Source organism: Chiloscyllium plagiosum, unplaced genomic scaffold (assembly GCF_037043375.1).
Source record: "Chiloscyllium plagiosum isolate Xiang-an unplaced genomic scaffold, Cpla_swu_hap1 HiC_scaffold_14, whole genome shotgun sequence".
Taxonomy (NCBI): Eukaryota; Metazoa; Chordata; class Chondrichthyes; order Orectolobiformes; family Hemiscylliidae; genus Chiloscyllium; species Chiloscyllium plagiosum.
Genome location: NW_028270152.1, coordinates 24529474 through 24555490, shown reverse-complemented (window position 1 = coordinate 24555490; position 26017 = coordinate 24529474). Strand labels below are relative to the sequence as shown.

The following is a 26017-nucleotide window of genomic DNA, read 5'->3' as shown; positions in this document are numbered from 1 at the left end:
ACTCCACTGGTTACAGGCCTCCAGTCTGAAAAACAACCCTCCACCACCACCCTCTGTCTTCTACCTTTGAGCCAGTTCTTTATCCAAATGGCTAGTTCTCCCTGTATTCCATGAGATCTAACCTTGCTAATCAGTTTCCCATGGGGAACCTTGTCAAACGCCTTACTGAAGTCCATATAGATCACAGCAACTGCTCTGCCTTCATCAATCTTCTTTGTTACTTCTTCAAAAAACTCAATCAAGTTTGTGAGACATGATTTCCCACGCACAAAGCCATGTTTATTATCCCGAATCAGACCTTGTCTTTCCAAATACATGTACATCCTGTCCCTCAGGATTTTCTCCAACAACTTGCCCACCACTGAGGTCAGGCTCACCGGACTATAGTTTCCTGGCTTGTCTCTACTGCCCTTCTTAAACAGTGGTACCACATTTGCCAACCTCCAGTCTTTCGGCACCTCACCTGTGACTATCGATGATACAAATATCTCATCAAGAGGCCCAGCAGTCACTTCTCTGGCTTCCCACAGAGTTCTCGGGTATACCTGATCAGGTCCTGGGGATTTATCCACCTTTAACCATTTCTAGACATCCAGCACTTCCTCCTCTACTTGATCACCCTTGCTGAGGTATTGTATCATTGATAGTCACAGGTAGGGCCTGGAAGACTAGAGATTGGCGAATGTAGTGCCACTATTTTGGAAAGGTGGTAAGGAAAAACCAGGGAACGAGAGACTGGTGAGTCTGATATCAGTGGTGGGCAAGTTATTGGAAGGAATCCTGAGGGACAACATTTACATATATTTGGAAAGGCAAGGACTGATTAGGGATAGTCAGCATGGCTTTGTGCATGGGAAATCATGTCTCGTGAACTTGATTGAGTTTTTTTGAAAAAGTAACAAAGAGGATTGATGAAGGCAGAGTGGTGGACGTGTTCAATGTGGACTTCAGTAAGGCGTTTGACAAGGTTCCCCATGGGAGACTGATTAGCAAGGTTAGATCTAATGGAATACAGGGACAACTAGACATTTGGACACAGAACTGGCTCAAAGGTAGAAGACAGAGAATGGTGGTGGAGGGTTGTTTTGCAGACTGGAGGCCTTTGACCAGTGGAGTCCCACAAGGATCGGTGCTGGGTCCACTGCATTTCATCATTTATATAAATGATTTGGATGTAAACGTAAGAGGTATAGTTAGTAAGTTTGCAGATGACACCAAAATTGGAGGTGGAGTTGTACCTTTGAGTACAATGGGATCTTGATCAAATGGGCCAATGGGCTGAGGAGTGGCATATGGAGTTTAATTTTTATAAATATGAGGTGCTGCATTTTGGAAAACCAAATCAAAGCAGGACTTATACACTTAATGGTAAGGTCCTAGGGAGTGTTGCTGAACAAAGAGACCTTGGAGTGCAGGTTCAAAGATCCTTGAAAGTAGAGTCACAGGTAGATAGGAAAGTGAAGCAGGTGTTTGGCATACTTTCCTTTATTGGTCAGTGTATTGAGTATAGGAGTTGGGAGGAGAAAGTGAGGACTGCAGATGCTGGAGATCAGAGCTGAAAAATGTGTTGCTGGAAAAGCGCAGCAGGTCAGGCAGCATCAAAGGAGCAGGAGAATCGACGTTTCGGGCATAAGCCCTTCTTCAGGAATGAGGAGGGTGTGCCAAGCAGGCTAAGATAAAAGGTAGGGAGGAGGGACTTGGGGGAGGGGTGTTGGCAATGCGATAGGTGGAAGGAGGTTAAGGTGAGGGTGAAAGGCCGGAGAGAGGGTGGGGGTGGAGAGGTCGGGAAGAAGATTGCAGGTCAAGAAGGTGGTGCTGAGTCTGAGGGTTGGGACTGAGAAAAGGTGGGGGGAGGGGAAATGAGGTAGCTGGAGAAATCTGCATTCATCCCATGTGGTTGGAGGGTTCCTAGGTGGAAGCTGAGGCGCTCTTCCTCCAGGCGTCGTGTTGCCATGGTCTGGCGATGGAGGAGGCCAAGGACCTGCATGTCCTTGGCGGAGTGAGAGGGGGAGTTAAAGTGTTCAGCCACGGGGCGGTTGGGTTGGTTGGTGCGGGTGTCCCAGAGGTGTTCTCTGAAACGTTCCGCAAGTAGCTGGCCTGTCTCCCCAAAGTATAGGAGGCCACGTTGGGTGCAGCGGATGCAATAAATGATGTGTGTGGAGGTGCAGGTGAATTTGTGATGGATATGAAAGGATCCCTTGGGGCCTTGGAGGGAAGTGAGGGGGGAGGTGTGGGACTTTGGAGGGAAGTGAGACAGACCCCACCACCAAGGATATATTTCCCTCCCCTCCCCTATCAACGTTCCGGAAAGACCACTCCCTCCGCGACTTCCTCGTCAGGTCTACACCCCGCACCAACCCAACTCCCACTCCTGGCACCTTCCCCTGAAAAACCACCAGGACAGAACCCCACTGGTCCTCACCTACCACCCCACCAACCTCCAGATGCATCGTATCATCCTTCGTCATTTCCGCCACCTCCAAACAGACCCCACCACCAAGGATATATTTCGCTCCCCTCCCCTATCAGCGTTCCGGAAAGACCACTCTCTCCGCGACTCCCTCATCAGGTCCACACCCCCCACCAACCCAATCTCCACTCCCGGCAACTTCCCCTGCAATCGCAAGAAATGCAAAACTTCGCCCACACCTCCCCCCTCACTTCCCTCCAAGGCCCCAACGAATCCTTCCATATCCATCACAAATTCACCTGCACCTCCACACACATCATTTATTGCATCCGCTGCACCCGATGTGGCCTCCTCTATATTGGGGAGACAGGCCGCCAACTTGCGGAACGTTTCAGAGAACACCTCTGGGACACCCACACCAACCAACCCAATCGCCCCGTGGCTGAACACTTTAACTCCCCCTCTCACTCCGCCAAGGACATGCAGGTCCTTGGCCTCCTCCATCGCCAGACCATGGCAACACGACGCCTGGAGGAAGAGCGCCTCATCTTCCGCCTAGGAACCCTCCAAACAAATGGGATGAATGCAGATTTCTCCAGCTTCCTCATTTCCCTTCCCCCCACCTTTTCTCAGTCCCAACCCTTGGACTCAGCACCACCTTCTTGACCTGCAATCTTCTTCCTGACCTCTCCGCCCCCACCCCCTCTCCGGCCTTTCACCCTCACCTTAACCTCCTTCCACCTATCACATTCCCAACGCCCCTCCCCCAAGTCCCTCCTTCCTACCTTTTATCTTAGCCTGCTTGGCACACCCTCCTCATTTCTGAAGAAGGGCTTATGCCCGAAACGTGGATTCTCCTATAGGAGTTGGGAGGTCATGTTGCAGCTGTACAGGACATTGGTTAGGCCACTGTTGGAATATTGCATGCAATTCTGGTCTCCTTCCTATTTGAAGGATGTTGTGAAATTTGAAAGGGTTCAGAAAAGATTTACAAGGATGTTGCGATAGTTGGAGAATTTGAGCTATAGGGAGAGGTTGAATAGGTTGGGGCTGTTTTTCCCTGGAGCATTGAAGACTGAGGGGTGACCTTATAGAGGTTTATAAAATCATGAGGGGCAGGGATTGGGTAAATAGACAAGGTCTTTTCCCTGGGGTGGCGGAGTCTAGAACTAGAGGGCATAGATTTAGGGTGAGAGGGGAAAGATATAAAAGGGACCTAAGAGGCAACGTTTTCATGCAGACTGTGGTGCAAGTATGGAATGAGCTGCCAGAGGATGTGGTGGAGGCTGGTAAAATTGAAGACATTTGGATGGATATATGAATAGGAAGGGTATAGAGGGATATGGGCTAAGTGCTGGCAAATGGGACTAGATTAGGTTGGAACATCTGGTCGGCATGGGCGAGTTGGACCGAATGGTCTGTTTCTGTGCTATACTTCTCTGTGTCTCTATGACTCTGTTCCCTAACACAGTTTTTGATTTATGTGACAATACTATTGCTTTAAGAGCTGTATTTTGTCCTATTCAGTGTTATGAAGGAAGGTTGAGACAGAGGTTTTGAGCAGTCTGCTTAAAGCCAGTAAAGTAAACATCTGGCAAGACCTTCAGTTTTTTTAAAATTGGAACAATAGAAGTTGCCTGAATAGGTAGGGCAAAGCTCCCACAGAACCAGGAATTTTATTGTTGCTTTCTACAGTTGTTGGGATCTTGAAGCTGGATGTGGAAGCTTTTATTCCTCTCTCTGTTACAGCTCAAAGGTGGGGTTTCCCTCCTGCTGCTAGAATTACAGCTGAGACAATGTATTTTACTGAAATTCCCATTGCCCAGAGCATGTTTATGGAATGCTACTGTATTGGAACAGTTAATTAGTAGGAATTAATAAATCTATTATTTTGCTAAGCATTTCAATAGAGTCACAGTTAAGCCAATTCTTCAAAATTGCTAATTCCAGGCTGGGTTTAGGATTATTGGACTCAAACACAGTTTGTGGTGAGTGTTGCAGTTTTTAATTTTGGGTGTTTAATTCAGTCATTTGAAACCTTGCTGCACCTTGTGTAGTAATGGCTTTTTCATTTACTAAGAGTTTCCTGGGGGTGGAAGAAGTCATTTTGGATGTTTTACCAAAAGTAATCAAGGCAAAGCTTTTAGAATTGGCAAACAATTTGAGATTGGAGTAACCTGTGTCTGTGAAGAAACAGAAGTAGTTGCAGCAATAGCTCTACATTTACAATTGCCAGAAATGCAATCTCAATCATTTGAGATCTTTAAAGTTCAACAATTAACGGCACAGCTTGAATTAGAGGCAATGGCAAGGGAAACAGAAAAGAAGAAATAGCCTTGACAGAACAAAAAGAAAGAGAAAGGGGAATGAGACAGTTTGAATTATGATTAAAAGCAGAGGAAAAAGAAATGGAAAGATTACTTACAGTGTGGAAACAGGCCCTTCGGCCCAACAAGTCCACACCGACCCTCCGAAGAGCACCCCACCCAGACCCATCCCCCTACATTTACCCCTTCAGCTAATTCTACGGGCAATTTTAGCATGGCCAATTCACCTAGCCTGCACATTTTTGGACTGTGGGAGGAAACCAGAGACCCGGTGTAAATCCACGCAAACACAGGGAGAATGTGCAAACTCCACACAGACAGTTGCCTGAGGTGGGAATTGAACCCGGGTCTCTGAAAGGATGGTATATTGAGAAGATGGGACAAGCAACTTACATTTCTAAGTTGAATTAATTTAGAGGATACCTTTATCCGAAAGAACAAAGGAGATTTTGTCTTTTGTGATGCCAAAAGGACTATACCAGTTTAAAATCATGTCATTCGGAATGTGCCAGCCACATTTCAAATACTAACCAAGTCATTTCAGGATTACCCGACTGTGTGGTGTACATTGACGATCTGATAATGTTTGGTCACATACGAAAGGAACATTTGCAGCATTTATTGGAATTATTCAATTGACTTCGGGAGGCAGGCTTGGTGATCAACCTAGCTAAGAATAAGCTCGCAAAAGCCCAAGTCACGGGCCTGGGCCATGTTATTGAACATGAAGGGATGACCTCACAGGATGTAAAAACAAAGATAATTGGTGAGTTTCCTATATCATTGACAAAGAGGGAAGTACTACGATTTCTGGGATTGAGTGCTTTAATCAGAAGTTTGTCCTGCATTTTAGCAGTGTGGTTGGCCCGCTGACTGACTTGTTGAAGAAGTGGATGGAGGAATATCAGAAGGCATTTGACGGCCTGGAAGCTGTGTTAACCACTGCCCCAGTGATAGCTACACTCAATTATGCAAAGCATTTCAAGGTGGCCATCGATGTAAGTTTTGGTGCTATTCTTTTGCAAGGAGACGATGAGAGCATAGAAAGACCTAATGGTTATTTTGGCAGAAACTTGAATAATTATCAATAGAAGTGTTCCACAAGTGAGAAGGAGATCTTGAATTTGGTGTTGGCATTGCAACATTTCAGCATGTATATTGCCAGTATGCTGATCATAACCCGTTAAGGTTTTTGGAGAAATTTAAGGACAAAAGTTCCAGACTGTTTTGAAGGAGCTCATTTTTGTAGCCAATTCAGCTTAAAAATTATACATGCGACAGGTCGAGAGAACATAATTGCGGATGTGTTGTCGCGACTTGAGGAAGGAAGATGGAGATGTTTTGTAGTGGGAAATAAAGACTGAAATGGACTGTAGTAGTGAATGTTTGCATGCTTAGAGTTAATGTAATCTATATGTATTGTAGTGTTCTAGCATAAGGCTAAAGGTTTTTAAAATGAAGAGTTCCTTGTATATTGATGGTTTCGATTCACAGGCGAGGTATGACAATACAATGGCTTTAGAGATGTATTTTGTCCTGGTGTTTTTTATAAAGAAAGGTTGTAACAGAAGTGTAGAGCAGTCTGCTCAAAGCCAATAGAGTAAACATCTGGAGAGGCCTTGGGGCTTTTTTTTATCAAAAGAAACAGCCTGAATAGGTGGGCTCAAGCTTGCATAGAATCAAGAGTTTTAATTTTATTTTTATTCAGTTACTGGGGTTTTCAAACTGGCTGTGGAAGCTCTTGTTCCTCCCAATGTTGTAGATAAAAGCTGGGGTTCTCTTCCTGCTGCTAAAATTGTATGTGAGTCAATCTACTTTACTGAATTTGCCTTTGCCCAGGGTGTGTTTGTGGGGTGTTACTGTATTGGAACAGTTAATTAGCAATAATTGATATATCTATTTTTAAGCATTTCAGTAGAGTTACAGTTAAGCCAATTCTTTTATTTTGTTTTTATTCTGTCTGTATTTTAGCTGAAGTAGAAAGATAAAGTGTGTTTTGTTTAATGCCAAGTTGTTCGACCAATTGAATTGTATCTGGAATGCAACAGTTTTACAGTTACCTTTAAAAGAAAAAGAAGTTAGAGTCTAGACTTTGTGCTTAATATATTTTGAGGGAGTTTCATCTGATCGATAACATTTGCAACAGAGGAAGTAAATTGAAGTACATTGTTCAGACCTGCCAATTAGAAGGATCATCATTCTTGCAAGTAGTTAAAAGGGTTACACGGCAAAAAAAAGCTTGCAACTGTCAGATGATTTGTATCTCAGAAACTCTTCTGTGTGTATAGCAACTTGACACAATTTTAAAAATAGCTCTAAATGAAATTAGATGTTTCAGAAAAACATACCAGGCTTGTCTACTACATCACCTGTAACAGAAAAAGAAATATATGAACAACAACTTCTTTAAAAATTCAGTGTCTAACATGTACCCACACACCAAAGATCAGTACATTTTCAAAAGCAAGATGTAGGTCTTATAGTATTCGTTTAATTCTAAATTTAATTGTTAGCTGTAGATAGTTCCATGGCTTGGACAAAACAGAAAAGATTGTTTCAACAATTTGGTCGCTTAGTGTCCAATTCATTTTAGTTAATGGGCAGAGCATTTAAAAATATAAGCTCAGAGGGGTGTCACATGCTCAAAAGTGTTATACCTTTAAAGACTCTCCACTGGATAAAAGCAAAGTTATGTTTTCTAGAAATAATCGCTTAGCTGCTAAGAAACCAACCAAAAACCCGATGGCCAAATTGGAGATTTCTTCCCTTTACTTGACCTGTGATTTATTCAAAAATGAGGAATGTGTAAACAGCAGAAATGGAAGGAAGCATTCCACTGCCATATTCATATCAAACAAGTATCACAAAATGGACATTAAAATTATGAATGCAAAGATCTTAGTTGTATTTTTTTGATGTTCCTATACACAACAGTTAACAAATTAATAATATTGTTATGGCAGATAAGGGTGGTGGACCAGGCAGTGCATTTCAGATCAATATATCAAGTGTCAGCCAGTCAATTAGTGACATCCCATAGCTTTCCCACCATGCCTTACTGTATTCATCATCCTCCTTGCAAATTCTGTTATCCACACTTTGTCATTCTGTAGAAACAGAAGGCGCCAGTGCTGGCGGATAACTTTCTGAGGCTCAGTGCCCACAGCAATGGTCATACTTGAAAGAACCCTCCTCCCATAGTTTCTGTGGATGAATCCAATGAACTGAGCATGGCCCATGCCTTTGACTGACCTGGTCTGACAGCCTCAGGAAAGATGTGCCCCAGACCCCTGACTGGTGCTAATGTATCTCCACTATTGCTAACCACTGAGCTACTGTGTCGTCGTATGCTGCTCACTTGCTCTCTTAGTCCTCACTCACTTAGCATCTACCACCCTAGACTGGCCATTATGGAGCCAAAGGACTGACCCTTGACCCACTCTATGGACTGGAGATGTATGGACCCTCTAACTGAGAAAGCTCCAAATAAATGCCTAACTATGGCTAATTCCCTTCACTGACATTACTGTGAAGTGTGCAAGGACCCTTGAGTAATGGCTGCTCCAATGGACTTCATTGAGAACTACTCCTCTAAGGCTTTGAGACATGGCTACCTGCTTACTGGGCATATAATGTGTTTGCTGCGTAAGGTTCTGGCACATGGAGCAGGTGACAGATTGACATAGCACACTGCTGTACTGAAAAATGTTTTCCACCCAAACTGAGGGTTGCTCAGCAGGAAGACAATTTGCCTGGTTGTTTGACTATGTTAAATGGCGCAACAAGACAATGAATGGATGCTGTGGGCTTTCAGTTACTTACTTAGGTAAGTGCTAAGTGAGTGAGGGCTACAAGAACAAGTGAGCAGTATGGAAATGCAGCCTGGTCCAATCTGTGGGCTGGTTGTATATTCCTGTAGCCTTTCAATGCTAGGTGCCAGTTTACTCTGCAATGCAAGTCGGTGCTGCCAAAGTGCATTGCCAGTGCATTGGAAAAGTTCCAGGAAGTTCCAGAATAATATGACTGATGCCAGATGCCAATCCATGGATAGGAATATGTGCAGTTGGCGTCTGTGGATGAATTAGATAAATCAGCTTAAGGTATTTAATCATGAAACATCTCTTCATATGTTTGGGCCCAGGCTATAGTTTGTTCATAGGTGACATGAAGTCATTCGAAGCAAGTGGTGAGTTGAATCCACCAGGTATTTCCTTTGGTTTCCTTGCCAAGTTTTTCCTATCTTGAGCTTGCCTATTGAGCTTGATAAGGTGGGAGGCTGAATATCAAGTGAAGTGAGCTGTGCGTTTAACAAGCCACACCATTGCCTGACCCTGCCATGTTACTCAGACCCCTATTAGATTCTGTCATTCGTATTCTAAATTTAGTTATTAGCTGCATATTGTTCAATGAGTTGGAAAAGACTGATGAAAAATTAATTTGATTCATCAGTTTGTGATAAGTGCACAGCAACTATGTTAACTGCACGGTGGCACAGTGCCAGAGATCTGGGTTCAATTCCTGCCTCAGGCAACTGTCTGTGTGGAGTTTGCACATTAGATTAGATTACTTACAGTGTGGAAACAGGCCCTACAAGTCCACACCGACGCGCCAAAGCGCAACCCACCCAGACCCATTCCCCTATGTTTATCCCTTCACCTAGCACTACGGGCAATTTAGCATGGCCAATTCATCTAACCTGCACATTTTTGGACTGTGGGAGGAAACTGGAGCACCAGAGGAAACCCACGCAGACACGAGGAGAATGTGCAAACTCCACAAAGACAGTCGCCTGAGGCGGGAACTGAACCCGAGTCTCTGGCGCTGTGAGGCAGCAGTGCTAACCACTGTGCCACCGTGCTGCCCTTTTCTCCCCGTGTCTGTGTGGGTTTGCTCTGGTTTCCTCACACAGTCCAAAGATGTGCAGGTTAGGTGAATTGGCCATGCTAAATTGCCCGTAGTGTTAGGTGAAAGGGGAATGGGTCTGGGTGGGTTGCTCTTCGGAGGGTGGGTGTGGACTTGTTGGGCCGAAGGGCCTGTTTCCACACTGTAAATAATCTAATCTAAAAAAAGGTTTTGGTGGAAGAGCATCCCACCTCAGATTTGTTATATTTCACAGCTTGATATTTATGTGGAACAAGAAAAAACAAAAATGGTCTCCAACTTAAAGGAGAAAGTTGGCTTTTAAACTAACATAACATCTGATTGATTAAATGTAAATGAACTGAAATGGTTCACTTGGTGAGGGACAAATGGCAAAAATGGGCAAACAGTAAAATATATAAGCAACTATTTGTTCTTTATTTTTCATAACCAGGAAGTCTCACTCAATGGACTGAAGAAATTGCTCAGTTTTCTTAGTTGAGATTAAAAAAAATCTATCTACAGCAAGCAACTTAATTGTAATAGATACATTACAATTACAGAAACTCATAGAAACTATCTCCAAATGCTTTCTTGCTTTCTTTCACTGACATTGGCACACCATGCCAGTTTCCAAGGACAACCTTCTTCTCAATACTATAGCTTTCTGCCCATGCAACCTACATATTCATTGACCCTAGGTTGAAGTGACAGCTTACCTATGGATAAAACTCCTTCAGTAAAGTAATAAACTGCATTGGGGATGAGCTATCAGACAACAGGTTCTACTGAGAATGTATTATCAATGTGCATCTATCCATTCCTGCTTGCACACTGGTTTACACTTCCTCTGGAACTTTTATTTTCACTATATCGGCAGCCACCTTTTTGCTTTTTCTGCACACAGTTGCCAAAACTGGTGAATAAAAACAGCTGTGCCTTACAATAATGATATCTTTGAAACCATTATTGCTCTGATAAAATATCTCCCACATATCGCAGCTTGCACATCTCTTAGAAATACTTAAAATAATGTTGAGTATTTTCAAAAAAAGTTCCGAATAAATAAATACTTTTGGTATTTCTGGTTGTGCCCAGTTATTTTCTAAAGATGAAAGTGAAAACATCTATTTGAATGTTCTGTGCCTGACATAAATTCATATAATGTTATTGGAACCAAATGTAGTAAATTATTTTAAAATGTAACATTGCACACAAATTTGATAATTCATTTTATAGAATTGAGAGTACTAGTGGAAGGAAATTCTGAAAAATAGTTGAAACAACCTTACTGGTCAGTTTTGTAATAACTCATTGTTCAAGGGCATCAGACCCCAAAATTTCTCATCTTTTAAGGGTTTTATCTATGTGTTCTTACCTGCATCATCAGAGACAATTTAATAAGTAGTGCATATTGTTGCAATCCTCCATAGCAACTAACACATTTTCAAACAGACAAGTTATTTTAAACAAACAATGGAAATAATGAAAACAGATGATTTCACATTTTTACTGTGACAACCTAAAACCAACATAGTTCAAACGTTAATTAACAGCCTACACTAAAGAAAGAAAATATTCACAATGACTAACTAACATAATCCAAAATATGCTTTCCGAAACACTTTTGTTTAATGCCACACTTTCAGCATATATATAGATCACTCCCAACCTTATGAACAGAGTTCATCTCTCCTTGCTATGTCAAGTCAAAACTTGCATCGTCCCTCAACAACTGTTCCACTCCACCCAAATTTTCACTTATATAGATGCTTAGCACATCTCTTAGAAATGCGCATCAAAATAAGATTACTCTTAAGTAAGACTGATTTAAAACCACTTAGGCTTTTTCAATCCTTCGGCAGAGAAACCTATTTGTGATAATCCTTTTATATCTGAAAATAAATGAAAACTAATGCTTTATGGCATTAGTCAAAATACGTACCTATAAGACTTTCATAGAAAGTCATTGGAATCAAATTAAATAGGATTTCAAAACGGTTGTGTGATATGTAGACTTATCCAATGAATTTTAAATTCATTATTAGATTCATGTAATTCCTTCCTAGAATCTCTTTTATACCAAGTGAAACATGAGACATATAAGATAATCAGAGGGTTAGATAGGTTGGACAGTGAGAGCCTTTTTCCTTAGATGGTGATGGCTAGCACAAGGGAACATAGCTTTAAATTGAGGGGTGATAGATATAGATGTAAGAGGTAGTTTCTTTACTCAGAGTAGTAGGGGCATGGAATACACTGCCTGCAACAGTAGTAGACTCGCCAACTTTAAGGGCATTTAAATGGTCATTGGATTGGCATATGGATGAGAATGGAATAGTATAGGTTAGATAGGCTTCAGATTGGTTCCACAGGTTGCCCCAACATTGAGGGCTGAAGATCCTGTTCTGCACTATAATGTTCTATGTTCTATCTTCCATGAGACAGACAAACCAAGTGCTTATATTTGTTTCCATGACTAGATTTTCCTAAAATAGGTCAAGAACTTGTTATTAGAGTCAACCTTGAGGGATGTCACTCTGCATCAAGCACAACTGACCAGGATGCTCTTACATAGAACATAGAACATTGAACATAGAACATTACAGCGCAGTACAGGCCCTTTGGCCCTCGATGTTGCACCGACCTGTCATACCAATCTGAAGCCCATCTAACCTACACTATCCCACAAAGGTCCATATGCTTGTCCAATGACGACTTAAATGTACTTAAAGTTGGCGAATCTACTACCATTGCAGGCAAAGCATTCCATACCCTTACTACTCTCTGAGTAAAGAAACTACTTCTGACATCTGTCCTATATCTATCACCCCTCAATTTAAAGCTATGCCCCCTCGTGCTTGCCGTCACCATTCTTGGAAAAATGTTTTCCCTGTCCACCCTATCCAACCCTCTGATTGTCTTTATGTCTCTATTAAGTCACCTCTCAACCTTCTTCTCTCTAACGAAAACAGCCTCAAGTCCCTCAGCCTTTCCTCGTAAGACCTCCCCTCCATACTAGGCAACATCCTAGTAAATCTTCTCTGCATCCTTTCCAAGGCTTCCACATCCTTCTTATAATGCGGTGACCAGAATTGTACACAATACTCCAATTGCGGCTGCACTCTACATTCTTACATTTTTTGCATTCAGCTGACTGCTTGCTCCATGTTGGAAACAAGACAGATTCCTTGGGTGCTGGACACATACCCATGTCCACACACTTTGGCATCCAATATATACCAGCCTTGATCAATTCTTATAGGACAATTTCAGTCTATATATTGGATGCTTCTGCATCTCAATGCTGCACCTTGGGCTACATCACCAACATCCGCTGTAACGTTGTATCAAGGGCATTCTGTATTTAGGGACACACATCTAGCTCCTGTTCTGGACCAGCCTGCATTTCTGGGGGATTCGCTTGCCGTCATAGCACTCATTCAATCTGACCCCACCTGGATTCTCAAAGTATCCCTGCCTTGCCTTGCCATTTTATCTTTACCCACCTGGAGATATTAGGCTGATATTATTTCAGTCTTGCCTTGTCATTTAGCACAAGCATAAAGGAAGAAAGCTTGTCATGGTTGTCATTCAGCCTCACTGAAGTCAAGAGGGATAGTCCTTACTTAGGGGATCCTGCCTCTGATACCATTTCAGGGGTTTGGATACAGTCTATCAGCCATTTGGAGCTTTAAATTCATACTATTTTGTTGGATTTTATTTGGCATTTGATGGCAAAGAAGGCTGGTGAACCAGGAAGTGCATGGCTTGCTCACTCCTATACCTACTGTTTCAGGATGGCATATTAAGTGACAGTCAGCTAAATTAGCTGGAATGCTGATTGATTAGCATTGGGAAATGGGTGCTCTGAGCAAAATTGGGCATCTAGTTATGGTGGAGTTTTGGTATGAGAGTGTGGTTAAACTGTGAAACAAATGTTAGTCACAGTCTGCAACCTAAAGACCCCCTGACCATTCACTCTCCTTAATTGCCCTATCAGTCTATAAAAGCTGAAGAAATGGTGTTCTACAAGCTGCTGGGCATTGCTATCTTCAGAAGCAGTCTCGACTGTTCCATACAGCCATAGAAGGACTTTTACCTGGCAAGGTGAGCTGCCAATTTATTAGTATTATTGTTTGTTAACACATCGTTAACAGACCAGCTGACCACATTAATATTCAGTTTTCTGTATTATCAAATTCACCCAATTAGTTAGACACCATGAAAACATACCTGGTATAATATTCTTTATTCTTGGGATGTGTGCATCACTGGCAATGGCAGATTTTTTTTGCCTGCCTCTAGTTGCCTTTGAGAAGGTAGTAGTGAGCTGCCTTCTTGAACTCCCACAGCCCATTAGTGTATGTCTGATCCATAGGCCACTGATGGAAAATTCCATGGCATTGACCCAATGAAACTGAAGGAACATCAATATGTTTCCAAGTAAGGACAATGAATGGCTTGAAAGGGAACTTGCACGTGGCGGTTTCCCATTTGTCTGCTGCCTCTGTCCTTTTAGATGATCATGGTTATTGGTTTGGAAGATCTGTCTAAAGGTATTTGGTGAATTTCTGGGGTCCATTTTGTAAATGGTATACATACTGTTACTGAGTATTGGTGTGGAGGTAGTGGATACGCACAAAGAGGGTTGCTTTGACTTGGATGTTTTCAAGCTTCTTGAGTGTTGTTGGAGCTGCACTTTTCTAGGCAAATGGGAAGTATTCATCACAGTGTTGACTTGTTCCTTATAAATGGTGGACAGGCTTTGGGGAGTCATGAAGTGAGTCACTTGTTGCACTATCCCTCGCCTCTGGCCTGCTCTTGTAGCCATTGTATATATCTATGAGTAGTCCAGTTGAGTTTCTGGCCAACAATAACCCCCAGCATATTGATAGTGGGTGAATTCAGTGATGGTTACCAATGTCAATGGGAGGTGACTAGATTGTATTTTATTAGAAATGGCCATTGCCTGCCATTTGTATGGCATGAATGTTCCTTGCTATTTTTCAGCTCAAGCCTGGACATTTTCCAGATCTTGTTCCATTTGGACATGGACTGTCTCAGTATCTGAGGAGTTGTGAATGGTGTTGAACATCATGCAGTCATCAGAAAACATCCTCAATTCTGACCTAATGCTGAAGGGAAGGTCATTAATGAAGCAGCTAAAAATGGTTGGGCCTGGGCCATTACTCTGAGAAACTTCTGCAGAGATGTCCTGGAGCTGAGATAATTTACTTCCAACAACCACAGCTTTCTTCCTATGTGCCAGGTATGACTCCAACCAGTGCAGAATGTTCCACCTGATTCCCACTGATTACAGCTTTGCTAGGGAAAGACATTCATTGTGATGGGATGCAACATTTGATTAATTGCAGTCTTGATTTAAGGACAGTCACTCCCACTTCACATCTGAAACTCAACTTTTTGTCCATGTTTGAACCAAGGTTTTAATGAGGTCAGGAGCTGAGTGACCCTGGTGGAATCTAAACTGGGTGAGGGCAGAGCGGTAGATGTGATCTATATGGACTTCAGTAAGGCGTTCAACAAGATTCCCCATGGGAAACTGATTAGCAAGGTTAGGTCTCACGGAATACGGGGAGAACTAACCATTTGGATACAGAACTGGCTCAAAGGTAGAAGACAGAGGGTGGTGCTGGAGGGTTGATTTTCAGACTGAAGGCCTGTGACCAATTGTGTGCCACAAGGATCAGTGCTGGGCCCTCTACTTTTTGTCATTTACATAAATGGTTTGGATGTGAGAATAAGAGGTACGTTTAGTAAGTTTGCAGATGACACCAGAATTGGAGGTGTAGTGGACAGTGAAAAGGGTTAGCTCAGATTACAACAGGATCTTGACTAGATGGGCCAATGGCTGAGAAGTGGCAGATGGAGTTTAATTCAGATAAATGCGAGGTGCTGCATTTTAGGAAAGTAAATCTTAGCAGGACTTATACACTAGGGTGTGTTGCTGAACAAAGAGACCTTGGAGTGCAGGTTCATAGCTCCTTGAAAGTGGAGTCGTAGGTAGATAGGATAGTGAAGAAGGTGTTTGGTATGCTTTCCTTTATTGGTCAGAGTATTGATTACAGGAGTTGGGAGGTCATGTTGCGGCTGTACAGCACATTGGTTAGGCCACTGTTGGAATATTGCATGCATTTCTGGTCTCCTTCCTATCGGAAAGATGTTGTGAAACGTGAAAAGGTTCAGAAAAGATTTACAAGTATGTTGCCAGGGTTGGAGGATTTGAGCTATAGGGAGAGGCTGAACAGGCTGGGGCTGTTTTCCCTGGAGCGTTGGAGGCTGAAGGGTGACCTTATAGAGGTTTAGAAAATTATGAGGGGCATGGATAGGGTAAATAGGCAAAGTCTTTTCCCTGGGGTCGGGGAGTCCAGAACTAGAGGGCATAGGTTTAGAGTGAGAGGGGGAAGATATAAAAGAGACCTACGGAGCAACTTTTTCACACAGTGGGTGGTACGTGTATGGAATGAGCTGCCAGAGGAAGTGGTGGAGGCTGGTACAATTGCAACATTTAAGAGGCATTTGGATGGGTATATGAATAGGAAGGGTTTGGAGGGATATGGGCTGGGCTCTGGCAGGCGGGACTAGATTGGGTTGGGATATCTGGTCGGCATGGAGGGTCTATTTCCATGCTGTACATCTCTATGACTCTATGACTCTAAATAGGTTGTTGCTAAGCAGATGCTGCTCAATTGTACTGCTGATGTCACCTTCCATCACTTTACTGATGATTGAGAGGAGACTGATGGGGCGGTAATTGATCAGGTTGGATTTGTCTTGCTTTTTTGTGTATAGGACATACATAGGCAATTTTTTACATTGTCGGGTAAATACCCAATGTTCTAGATGGTTATCCTACAGCAAGTTCCGGAGCATGTCTTCGGTACTATTGTTGGAATGTTGTCAGGGCTCATACTCTTTGTAATATCTAATGCCTCCCATTTCTGAATACCATTCTGTGATGCTTGGGGCATCTGGAGGAGGCTGAGATGGTTCATCCACTCAGAAGTTTGCAGCAAGTGCTCTAGCCTTGTCTTGTGCACTGATGTGCTCACCTCCCCCAGTATCCCATCACAATGAATGTCTTTCTTGTGTGATTAGAAAACTGTGCAGTGGACAGCAAAAAATCTATGTCAGTTGGCTTTTTACTAAGCACCATAGTTTGCTAAATATTTTTCTCACAATTGCAGATGGGCATCTCATTCTGGCATCCTCTTGTCTTCCATTATATTGGAAACTGACAGAATAATGTTCCATTTCTGACCCAACGTCCTCACACTATGTTTTGCCAAAGATTAGGCAGGTAACCTATCTAACTTGCAAATGTAATATCCACCTGTGTATTTCTTTTAATGAATTTAATGTAATTCAGAAAAATGAATTATAAGCAGATGTAGGCTATTCCGCCCATTACGCCTGCTCTGCCATTCAGTAAGATCATGATTGCGCTGTTCAGTTTTGAATTTCACTTTCTCATTTTCCCTGATAACATTTGATTCCCCTGCTTAACAAGCATGTATCTACCTCTGCCTTAAGAATATTCATTAATTTCCTCTCCACCACCTCCTAAGGCAGCAAATTCCAAAAGTGCACCGCCCTCAGAAAAAAAAAATTCTCCTCATCTATCATAAAAGTGCTACCCCTACCTAACTTTAAAACAGTGCCTCCTCAATCTAAACTGACTCACAAGAGGCAATATCATTTCCAAGCTACTACACCAGATATCAATAAACTTCCTCTGAGTCACCTCTGAAATATTTATGTTCTTCCTGAATTAAGGAGACCAAAACTGCACACAGTATTAAAGTTGCAGTCTCATCATGTTATGTTTCTGTTCCATTCCTGTCATAGTGGATGGTATTGCATTAGCCTTCTTAATTCCTGTATTGACATATAACATGTTATGAGTACAACACTTAGATCCCTCTACAGTTCAGAGTTTTGCAGCCTTTCCCCAGTTAAGTAATGTTTTGCATTTAATTCTTCCCGCTAAAGTACACAACTTTATAGTTTCCCACATTATAATCCATATACAAGCTGTTTCGCCATGCAATCAACCTATCTATATCAATCTGCAACATCTTATGTTCTTTTCACAACATTCTTTCCTTCCTCTCTTTGTGTCATTTGCAAACTGAGCTACCATGCCTTTGCTCCTTTTACCTAATTCAATTATATAGATTGTAGAAAGTTGAGATTGTACCATAGACTTCTGTGAGACCCCACTTATCTCATCCTGCCAATCAACCCATTTATCAGTTCCAAATCTTACTTCAATGTGCGACCCACATTCACTTCCCTTAATACCTACCTTTCTCTCATTCTAGGAGGAAAGCAACTCCAACTAAGGAAGAAAGAATCCAGATGGATGGTGGTCTACATGACATTTGGTTCCCTTGTGTGGAGAGCATTGTGACTCTGACAATCCCCAGTGTTTGACCCCCACTGTGCCTAGGCCTATTGTCAGCTATCAGAGACTGCCCTTCACTCACTGTGTTGGGAACCCCTCAGCAAAGAACTAGCCTCCTGGACTTCACTATAGCCTCCTGACAACCATGACAAGCTTCCTACAACAACTTCTTCGAATCCATCCACTTCTTACAGCCCAGAGGGGTAGCCATGCCCACCCCCATGGGCCCCAGCTCTGCCTGCCTCTTTGTAGGATATGTGGAGCATTTCATCTTCCTCAGATACACTGGCGCCATCCCCTACCTTTTCCTCCTCTACATTGATGACTGTATCAGTGCCACCTCATATTCCCATGAGAAGGTTGAACAGTTCGTCAACTTCACCAACAACTTTCACGCTGACCTCAAGTTCACATGGACTATCTCCAATGCCTCCCTCCACTTCTTGCACCTCTCTGTCTTAATGTCCAGTGTGATTCCCTCGTTATGTCCATGCCCCCTACCAGTCCATCGTCCACACGCAGCACCTTCCCTTGCCGCTGCATGAGGTCTAAAACCCATGCTCACATATCCCCCCTCACCTCCATCCAAGGCCCTAAAGGATTATTTCACAACCAGCAGCATTTCCTGCACATCCATCCAGCTCATTTAAGCACTTTGCTCTGAAAGCACCTACCTCGAAGTCCGCGGTCTTTTTTACAGCAGACTGCAGCGGGAGCTGGGCAGAAGTAAGGTCAGAGTAGGGATGCTGTTGGGAAGGCAAGTCATTGCTATTTAATTGTTGTGTTCTAACCCAGGTCCTACACAGTAGGGCGTCCCTCTTCCTCTAATCTAAATAAGAGACCACAGACTCACAGCAGGAAGAATGGGATCATCAATTGGGGGTCTACAGGTAAGGTACGTCACTAGTTTAAGTTTTCAAAAAAACTTACCTTGACCGGCGGAGCCCTCCATTTCCAGCAGCAGAAGGAGTGGAAGCTCTAACCAAGAAGGACTCTCGTGTGTTGTTAAGGTAAGGTTTTTCAATTTATATTTCTTGTGTATCATGTGATTGATTAAAAGTTTAATTGGTTAATTGATTAAGACCATAGCAGAGAAGCACTAGAAATTATTTAATACATAAATTGTAAAAGTTAATTAAATAAGTCGTTATGGTTGGACAGGTGATGTGCTGTAGCTGTATGATGTGGGAGCTGGCTGATCCCATTGTGAATGGCAGTGACCACATCTGCCACAAGTGTTTGTTGCTGGAAGATCTCTGGATCAGAATTGATGATCTGGAATCTGAGCTTCAAACGCTGCAGCACATCCAGGAGGGGGAGAGTTACCTGGATGCTTTGTTTCAGGAGGCAGTCACACCGAGTAGATTATGTAATTCAAATTCAGTAAGTGTTCAGGGACAACAGGGTGTGACTGTACGTGAGGCAGGTAGGAGGATTCTGAGTTCAGGAGTGGAGGAGGCTCAGTCCTTGACCTTGTCCAACAAGGTATGAGATTCTTGCTCCCTGTACAGATGAGGAAAAGGGTTATGGACAGGATGAGCCAGCTGACCACGGCACCATGATGCAGAAGGCCATTCAAGAAGGGGGAGCAAAAAGACAAGTTGTTGTTATAGGGGATTCTATAATTCGGGGACAGATAGTATCCTTTGTGAGCGAGATCAGGAATCCTGCATGGTGTGTTGCCTGCCCAGTGCTAGGGTGCAGGACATCTCTGACTGGCTTGAAAGGATATTGGAGCGAGAGGGGCAAGATCCAGTTGTTGTGATCCATGTTGGGACTAACAACATAGGCAAAGCTAGGATGAAGGACCTGTTTGGGGATTATCAAGCACTAGGAAGGAAATTGAAGTACAGGTCCTCAAGGGTCATAATCTCTGGATTACTGCCCGAGCCACGTGCCAATTGGAATAGGGATAAGAAAGTTAGGGAAGTAAACTTGTGGTTAAGGGATTGGTGTAGGAAAGAGGGATTCCATTTTGTGGGGCATTGGCATCAGGTTTGGAACTGGGGGGATCGATACCATTGAGACAGTCTCCATCTGAACCAATGTGGAACCAGTTTTCTAGTGAAAAGGATAAGTAGGATGGTCAGTAGGACTTTAAACTTCTGAGTTGAGGAGAAGGGAAAGCAAAAGCAACAGGGAGCATGGAATTAAATGGAAAGATAAACAGCAGGATAGCATGTGTGCAGGTGGGTTTAAGCTCGAAGCAGAATAGGAATGCAGTAAAAACGAAGGATAACTTAGGACACCTTATGATTTCCAATATCTCGAATAATGATAAGAAAGTTAGCATTAAGGCACTTTACCTGAATGCTCGTAGTATTCGTAACAATGTAGATAAATTAAAGGCACAAATCATCATGAATGAATATGATGTGGTAGGCATCACAGAGATGTGGTTGCAGGGGTTCAGGACTGTCAGTTAAACATCCAAGGATTTACAACTTATCGAAAAGACAGGGAAGTGGGCAGAGGGGTTGGGGTTGCCTTGTTAGTTAAGAATGAAACTAAATCTATAGCACTGAATGACAGAGGGTCAGATGATGTGGAGTCATGTGGGTGGAGTTGAGGAACCACAAAAGCAAATAAACCATAATGGGAGGTATACACAGGCCTCCTAACAGTGGTCAGGACCAGGGGCGCAAGATGTACCAGGAAATAGATAGGACATGTCAGAAAGGCAAGGTCACGGTGGTCAGTGTGAAAATACACAAGTCCCGTGGGCCGGATGGGATCTATCCTAGGATCCTCTGGGAAGGAAGGGAAGAGATTGCCGAGCCTTTGGCATTGATCTTCAAATCATCATTGTCTACAGGAATAGTGCCTGAGGACTGGAGGATAGCAAATGTGGTTCTCTTGTTCAAAAAAGGGTAGTAGAGACAACCCTGGTATTACAGACCAGTGAGTCTCACTTCAGTTGTTGATAAGTGTTGGAAAAGGTTATAAGAGATAGGATTTTTAACCATCTAGAAATGAATAATCTGATCAGGGATAGTCAGCATGGTTTTGTGAAGGGTAGGTCATGCCTAACGAATCTTATTGACTTTTTTGACAAAGTGACCAAACAGGTAGATGAGAGTAAATCGGTTGATGTGGTGTATATGGATTTCAGCAAGGCGTTCGATAAGGTTCCCCACAGTAGGCTATTATACAAAATGTGGAGGAATGGGATTATGGGAGACATAGCAGTTTGGATCAGTAATTGGCTTGCTGAAAGAAAACAGAGGGTTGTAGTTGATGGAACATGTTCATCTTGGTGTCCAGTTACTAGCGGCGTACCGCAAGGTTCAGTGTTGGGTCCACTGCTGTTCGTCACTTTTATAAATGACCTGGATGAGGGCTTAGAAGGGTGGGTTAGTAAATTTGCTGATGACACGAAGGTCGGTGGAGTTGTTGATAGTGACGAAGGATGTAGTAGGTTGCAGAGAAACATAGATAGGATGCAGAGCTGGGCTGAGAGGTGGCAAATGGAGTTTAATGGGGACAAGTGTGAGGTGATACACTTTGGACGGAGTAATCGGAATGCAAAGTACTGGGCTAATGGTAAGATTCTTGGGAGTGCAGATGAGCAGAGAGATCTCGGTGTCCATGTACACAGATCCCTGAAAGTTGCCACCCAGATTGACAGGGTTGTTAAGAAGGCATACAGTGTTTTGACCTTTATTAATAGAGGGATTGAGTTCCGGAACCAGGAGGTTATGCTGCAGCTGTACAAAGCTCTGGTACGGCCACACTTGGAGTATTGTGTACAGTTCTGGTCACCGCATTATGAGAAGGATGTGGAAGCTTTGGAAAGGGCGCAGAGGAGATTTACTAGGATGTTGCCTGGTTTGGAAGGAATGTCCTACGAGGAAAGGCTGAGGGCCTTGAGAGAGAGAGAAGAAGGTTGAGAGGTGACTTAATAGAGACATACAAGATAATCAGAGGGTTAGATAGGGTGGACAGGGAGAGCCTTTTTCCAAGTATGGGAACGGCAAACATGAGGGGACACAACTTTAAAGTGAGGGGAGATAGGTATAAGATAGATGTCAGAGGTAGTTTCTTTACTCAGAGAGTAGTAAGGGTATGGAATGCTTTGCCTGCAATGGTAGTGGATTCACCAAGTTTAAGTACATTTAAGTCGTCATTGGACAGGTATATGGACGTACATGGAATAGTGAAGGTGGGATGGGCTTCAAATTAGTATGACAGGGTGGCACAACATCGAGGGCCGAAGGGCCTGTACTGCGCTATAATGTTCTATGTTCTATGGGGTACTGCAATTTGCAGGTGGACTGGGTGAGTAATGTTGCAGGTGGATCCAAAGAAAGGGAATTCATGGAATGCTTACAGGATGTCTTGTGATGGAGCCCACAAGGGAGCAGGCTATCCTGGACTTATGCTATGTAATAAGCCAGACTTTATAAAAGATCTTAAAGTAAGGAACACTTCGGAGGCAACGATCATAATATGGTTGAGTTCAGTCTGCAGTGTGAAAGGGAGAAGGCAAAATCGGATGTAATGGTGTTACAGTTAAATAAAGATAATTACAGGGGCATGAGAGAGGAACTGACAAAAATTGACTGGAAGCAGAGCGTAGTGGGGAAGACAGTAGAGCAACAATGGCAGGAGTTTCTAGGTGTAATTGAGGACACAGTACAGAAGTTCATCCCAAAGAAGAGAAAGATTATCCGTGTGTGGGAGGAATTAGACAGCCATGGCTGACAAAGGAAGTCAGGAAATGTATCAAAGTAAAAGAGAGAGCCTATAAAGTGGCGAAGAGCACTGGGAAATCAGAAGATGGAGAAGGCTACAAAAACTAACAGAGGATAACAAAGATAGAAATAAGGAAGGAGAGGATCATATATGAAGGTAGTCTAGCCAGTAATATTAGGAATGATAGCAAAAGTTTCTTTCAATACATAAGAAACAAACGAGAGGCAAAAGTAGACATTGGGCCGCTCCTAATTGATGCTGGAAGGCTAGTAATGGGAGATAAGGAAATAGCTGAAGAACTTAATAAGTACTTTGTATCAGTCTTCACAGTGGAAGACATGAGTAATATCCCAAAAATTAGGAAGGGTCAGGGGGCAGAGTTGAGCATGGTAGCCATTACAAAAGAGAAAGTGCTAGAAAAGCTAAAGATCTAAAAATAGATAAATCTCCTGGCCCCGATGGGTGACACCCTAGAGTTCTGAGGGAGGTGGCTGAGGAAATGGCGAAGGCATTGGTTGTGATCTTCTAAAAGTCACTGGAGTCAGGGAAAGTCCCAGATGATTGAAAAATTGCTATTGTAACCCCCTTGTTTAAGAAAGGATCAAGACAAAAGATGGAAAACGATAGGCTGATTAGCCTAAACCTTGGTTGTTGGTAAAATTCTCGAATCCATCATTAAGGATGAGATTTCTAAATTCTTGGATGTGCAGGATTGGATCAGAACAAGTCAGCACGGATTTACTAAGGGAGCATCATGCCTGACAAACCTGTTAGAATTCTTTGAAGAGGGAACATGTAGGTTAGACCAGGGAAACTCAGTGGAAGTTACCTATTTAGACTTCGCAAAGGCCTTTGATAAGGTGCCTCACCGGTGGCTGCTGAGTAAGGTGAGGGCCCATAGTATTCAATCTAAGCTACTGGCATGGGTTGAGGATTGGCTGTCTGACAGAAGTCAGAGAGTTGGGATAAAAGGCTCTTTTTCAGAATGGCAGCCGGTAACTAGTGCTGTCCCGCAGGGTTCAGTGTTGGGTCGCAGTTGTTCACTTTATATATTAATGATCTGGCTGAAGGTACTGGGAGCATTCTGGCGAAGTTTGCCGATGATACGAGGTTAGGTGGACAGGCAGGTAATACTAAGGAGGTGGTGAGGCTGCAGAAAGATTTAGACAGTTTAGGAGAGTGGTCCAGGAAATGGCTGATGAAATTCAATATGAACAAATGCCAGGTCTTGCACTTTGGGGAAAAAGAATACAGGCATGGACAATTTTCTAAATGGTGAGAAAATTCATAAAGCCAAAGTACAAAGGGATCTGGGAGTGCTAGTCCAGGATTCTCTAAAAGTTAACTTGCAGGCTGAGACGGTGATTAAGAAAGTGAATGTAATGTAATGTAATGTTATCATTTACCTCAAGAGTGGAATATAAAAGCAGCGATGTGCTTCTGAGACGTTTTAAAGCTCTAGTTAGGCCCCATTTAGAATACTGTGTCCAATTTTGGGCCCCACACCTCAGGAAGGACATACTGGCACTGACGCATGTCCAGTGGCAATTCACACGGATGATCCCTAGAATTATAAGCCTAACATACGATGAACGGCTGAGGATCCTGGGATTGTATTCATTAGAGTTTAGAAGGTTGAGGGGAGATTTAATAAAAACTTACAAGATAATGCATGGCTTAGAAAGGGTGGTCGCTAGGAAGTTGTTTCCATTAGGCGGTGAGATGAGGACCTGCGCGCACAGCCTTAGAATTAAAGGGGGTCACTTTAGAATGGAAATGAGGAAATGAAAATAGATAAGTCCCCTGGGCCTGATGGCATTTATCCTAGGATTCTCTGGGAAGCAAGGGAGGAGATTGCAGAGCCATTGGCCTTGATTTTTATGTCCTCGTTGTCTACAGGAATAGTGCCAGTAGACTGGAGGATAGCAAATGTGGTACCCTTGTTCAAGAAGGGGAGTAGGGATAACCCTAGTAACTATAGGCCGGTGAGTCTCACTTCTGTTGTGGGCAAAGTCTGAGAGAGAATTGTAAGGGATAGGATTTATGAACATCTGGATAGGAATAATGTGATCAAGGATAGTCAACATGGTTTTGTGAAGGGCAGGTCGTGCCTCACAAACCTTATTGAATTCTTTGAGAAGGTGACTAAGGAGGTAGACGAGGGTAAAGCGGTAGATGTGGTGTATATGGATTTTAGTAAGGCATTTGATAAGGTTCCCCATGGTAGGCTACTGCAAAAAATACGGAGGTATGGCATTGAGGGTGAGTTGGAGGTTTGGATTAGGAAGTGGCTGGCTGGAAGAAGACAGAGGGTAGTAGTTGATGGTAAAGGTTCATCTTGGAGTGCAGTTACTAGCGGTGTTCCGCAAGAATCTGTTTTGGGACCATTGCTGTTTGTCATTTTTATAAATGACCTGGAGGAGGGGCTAGAAGGTTGGGTGAGCAAGTTTGCGGATGATACAAAAGTCGGTGGAGTTGTTGACAGTGAGGAAGGATGTGTCAGGTTACAGCAGGATATAGATAAGTTGCAGAGCTGGGCAGAAAGATGGCAAATGGAGTTCAATGTAGGTAAGTGTGAGGTGATTCGCTTTGGTAAGAGTAACAAAAAGATGGGGTACTGGGCTAATGGTCGGATACTTGGTAGTGTGGATGAGCAGAGGGATCTTGGTTTCCATGTACACAGATCTCTGAAAGTTGCCACCCAGGTAAATAGTGCGGTTAAGAAGGCATACGGCGTACTGGCTTTTATTGGTAGAGGAATTGAGTTCCGGAGCCCTGAGGTCATGTTGCAGTTGTATAAGACTCTGGTGCGGCCGCATCTGGAGTATTGTGTGCAGTTTTGGTCGCCATACTATAGGAAGGATGTGGAGGCACTGGAACGGGTGCAGAGGAGGTTTACCAGGATGTTGCCTGGTATGGTAGGAAGATCGTATGAGGAAAGGCTGAGGCACTAGGGGCTGTTTTCATTGGAGAAAAGAAGGTTTAGGGGTGACTTGATAGAGGTGTACAAGATGATTAGGGGTTTAGATAGGGTTGACCATGAGAACCTTTTTACCACGTATGGAGTCAGCTATTACGAGGGGGCATAGCTTTAAATTAAGGGGTGGTAGGTATAGGACAGATGTTAGGGGTAGATTCTTTACTCAGTGAGTTATGAGTTCATGGAATGCCCTGCCAGTAGCAGTGGTGGACTCTCCCTCTTTATGGGCGTTTAAACGGGCATTGGATAGGCATATGGAGGATAGTGGGCTAGTGTAGGTTAGGTGGGCTTGGATCGGCGCAACATTGAGGGCC

General features: G+C 43.2%; 1 protein-coding gene across 4 annotated transcripts in view; it reads right to left on the bottom strand.

Moving 5' to 3' along the window:
- Positions 1 to 26017, bottom strand: part of LOC122558909 (inter-alpha-trypsin inhibitor heavy chain H3-like) — a 105565-nt gene that overhangs the window by 25157 nt on the left and 54391 nt on the right. For 3 of the 4 annotated variants that reach the window (XM_087994179.1, XM_087994180.1, XM_087994182.1), the window contains one exon: positions 7086 to 7106. The exons of the other annotated variant lie outside the window; for it this stretch is intronic. In XM_087994179.1, coding sequence (XP_087850305.1) covers positions 7086 to 7106 — 21 coding nt within the window. The remainder of the gene's footprint in view (positions 1 to 7085; positions 7107 to 26017) is intronic. 4 annotated transcript variants of the gene reach the window in all.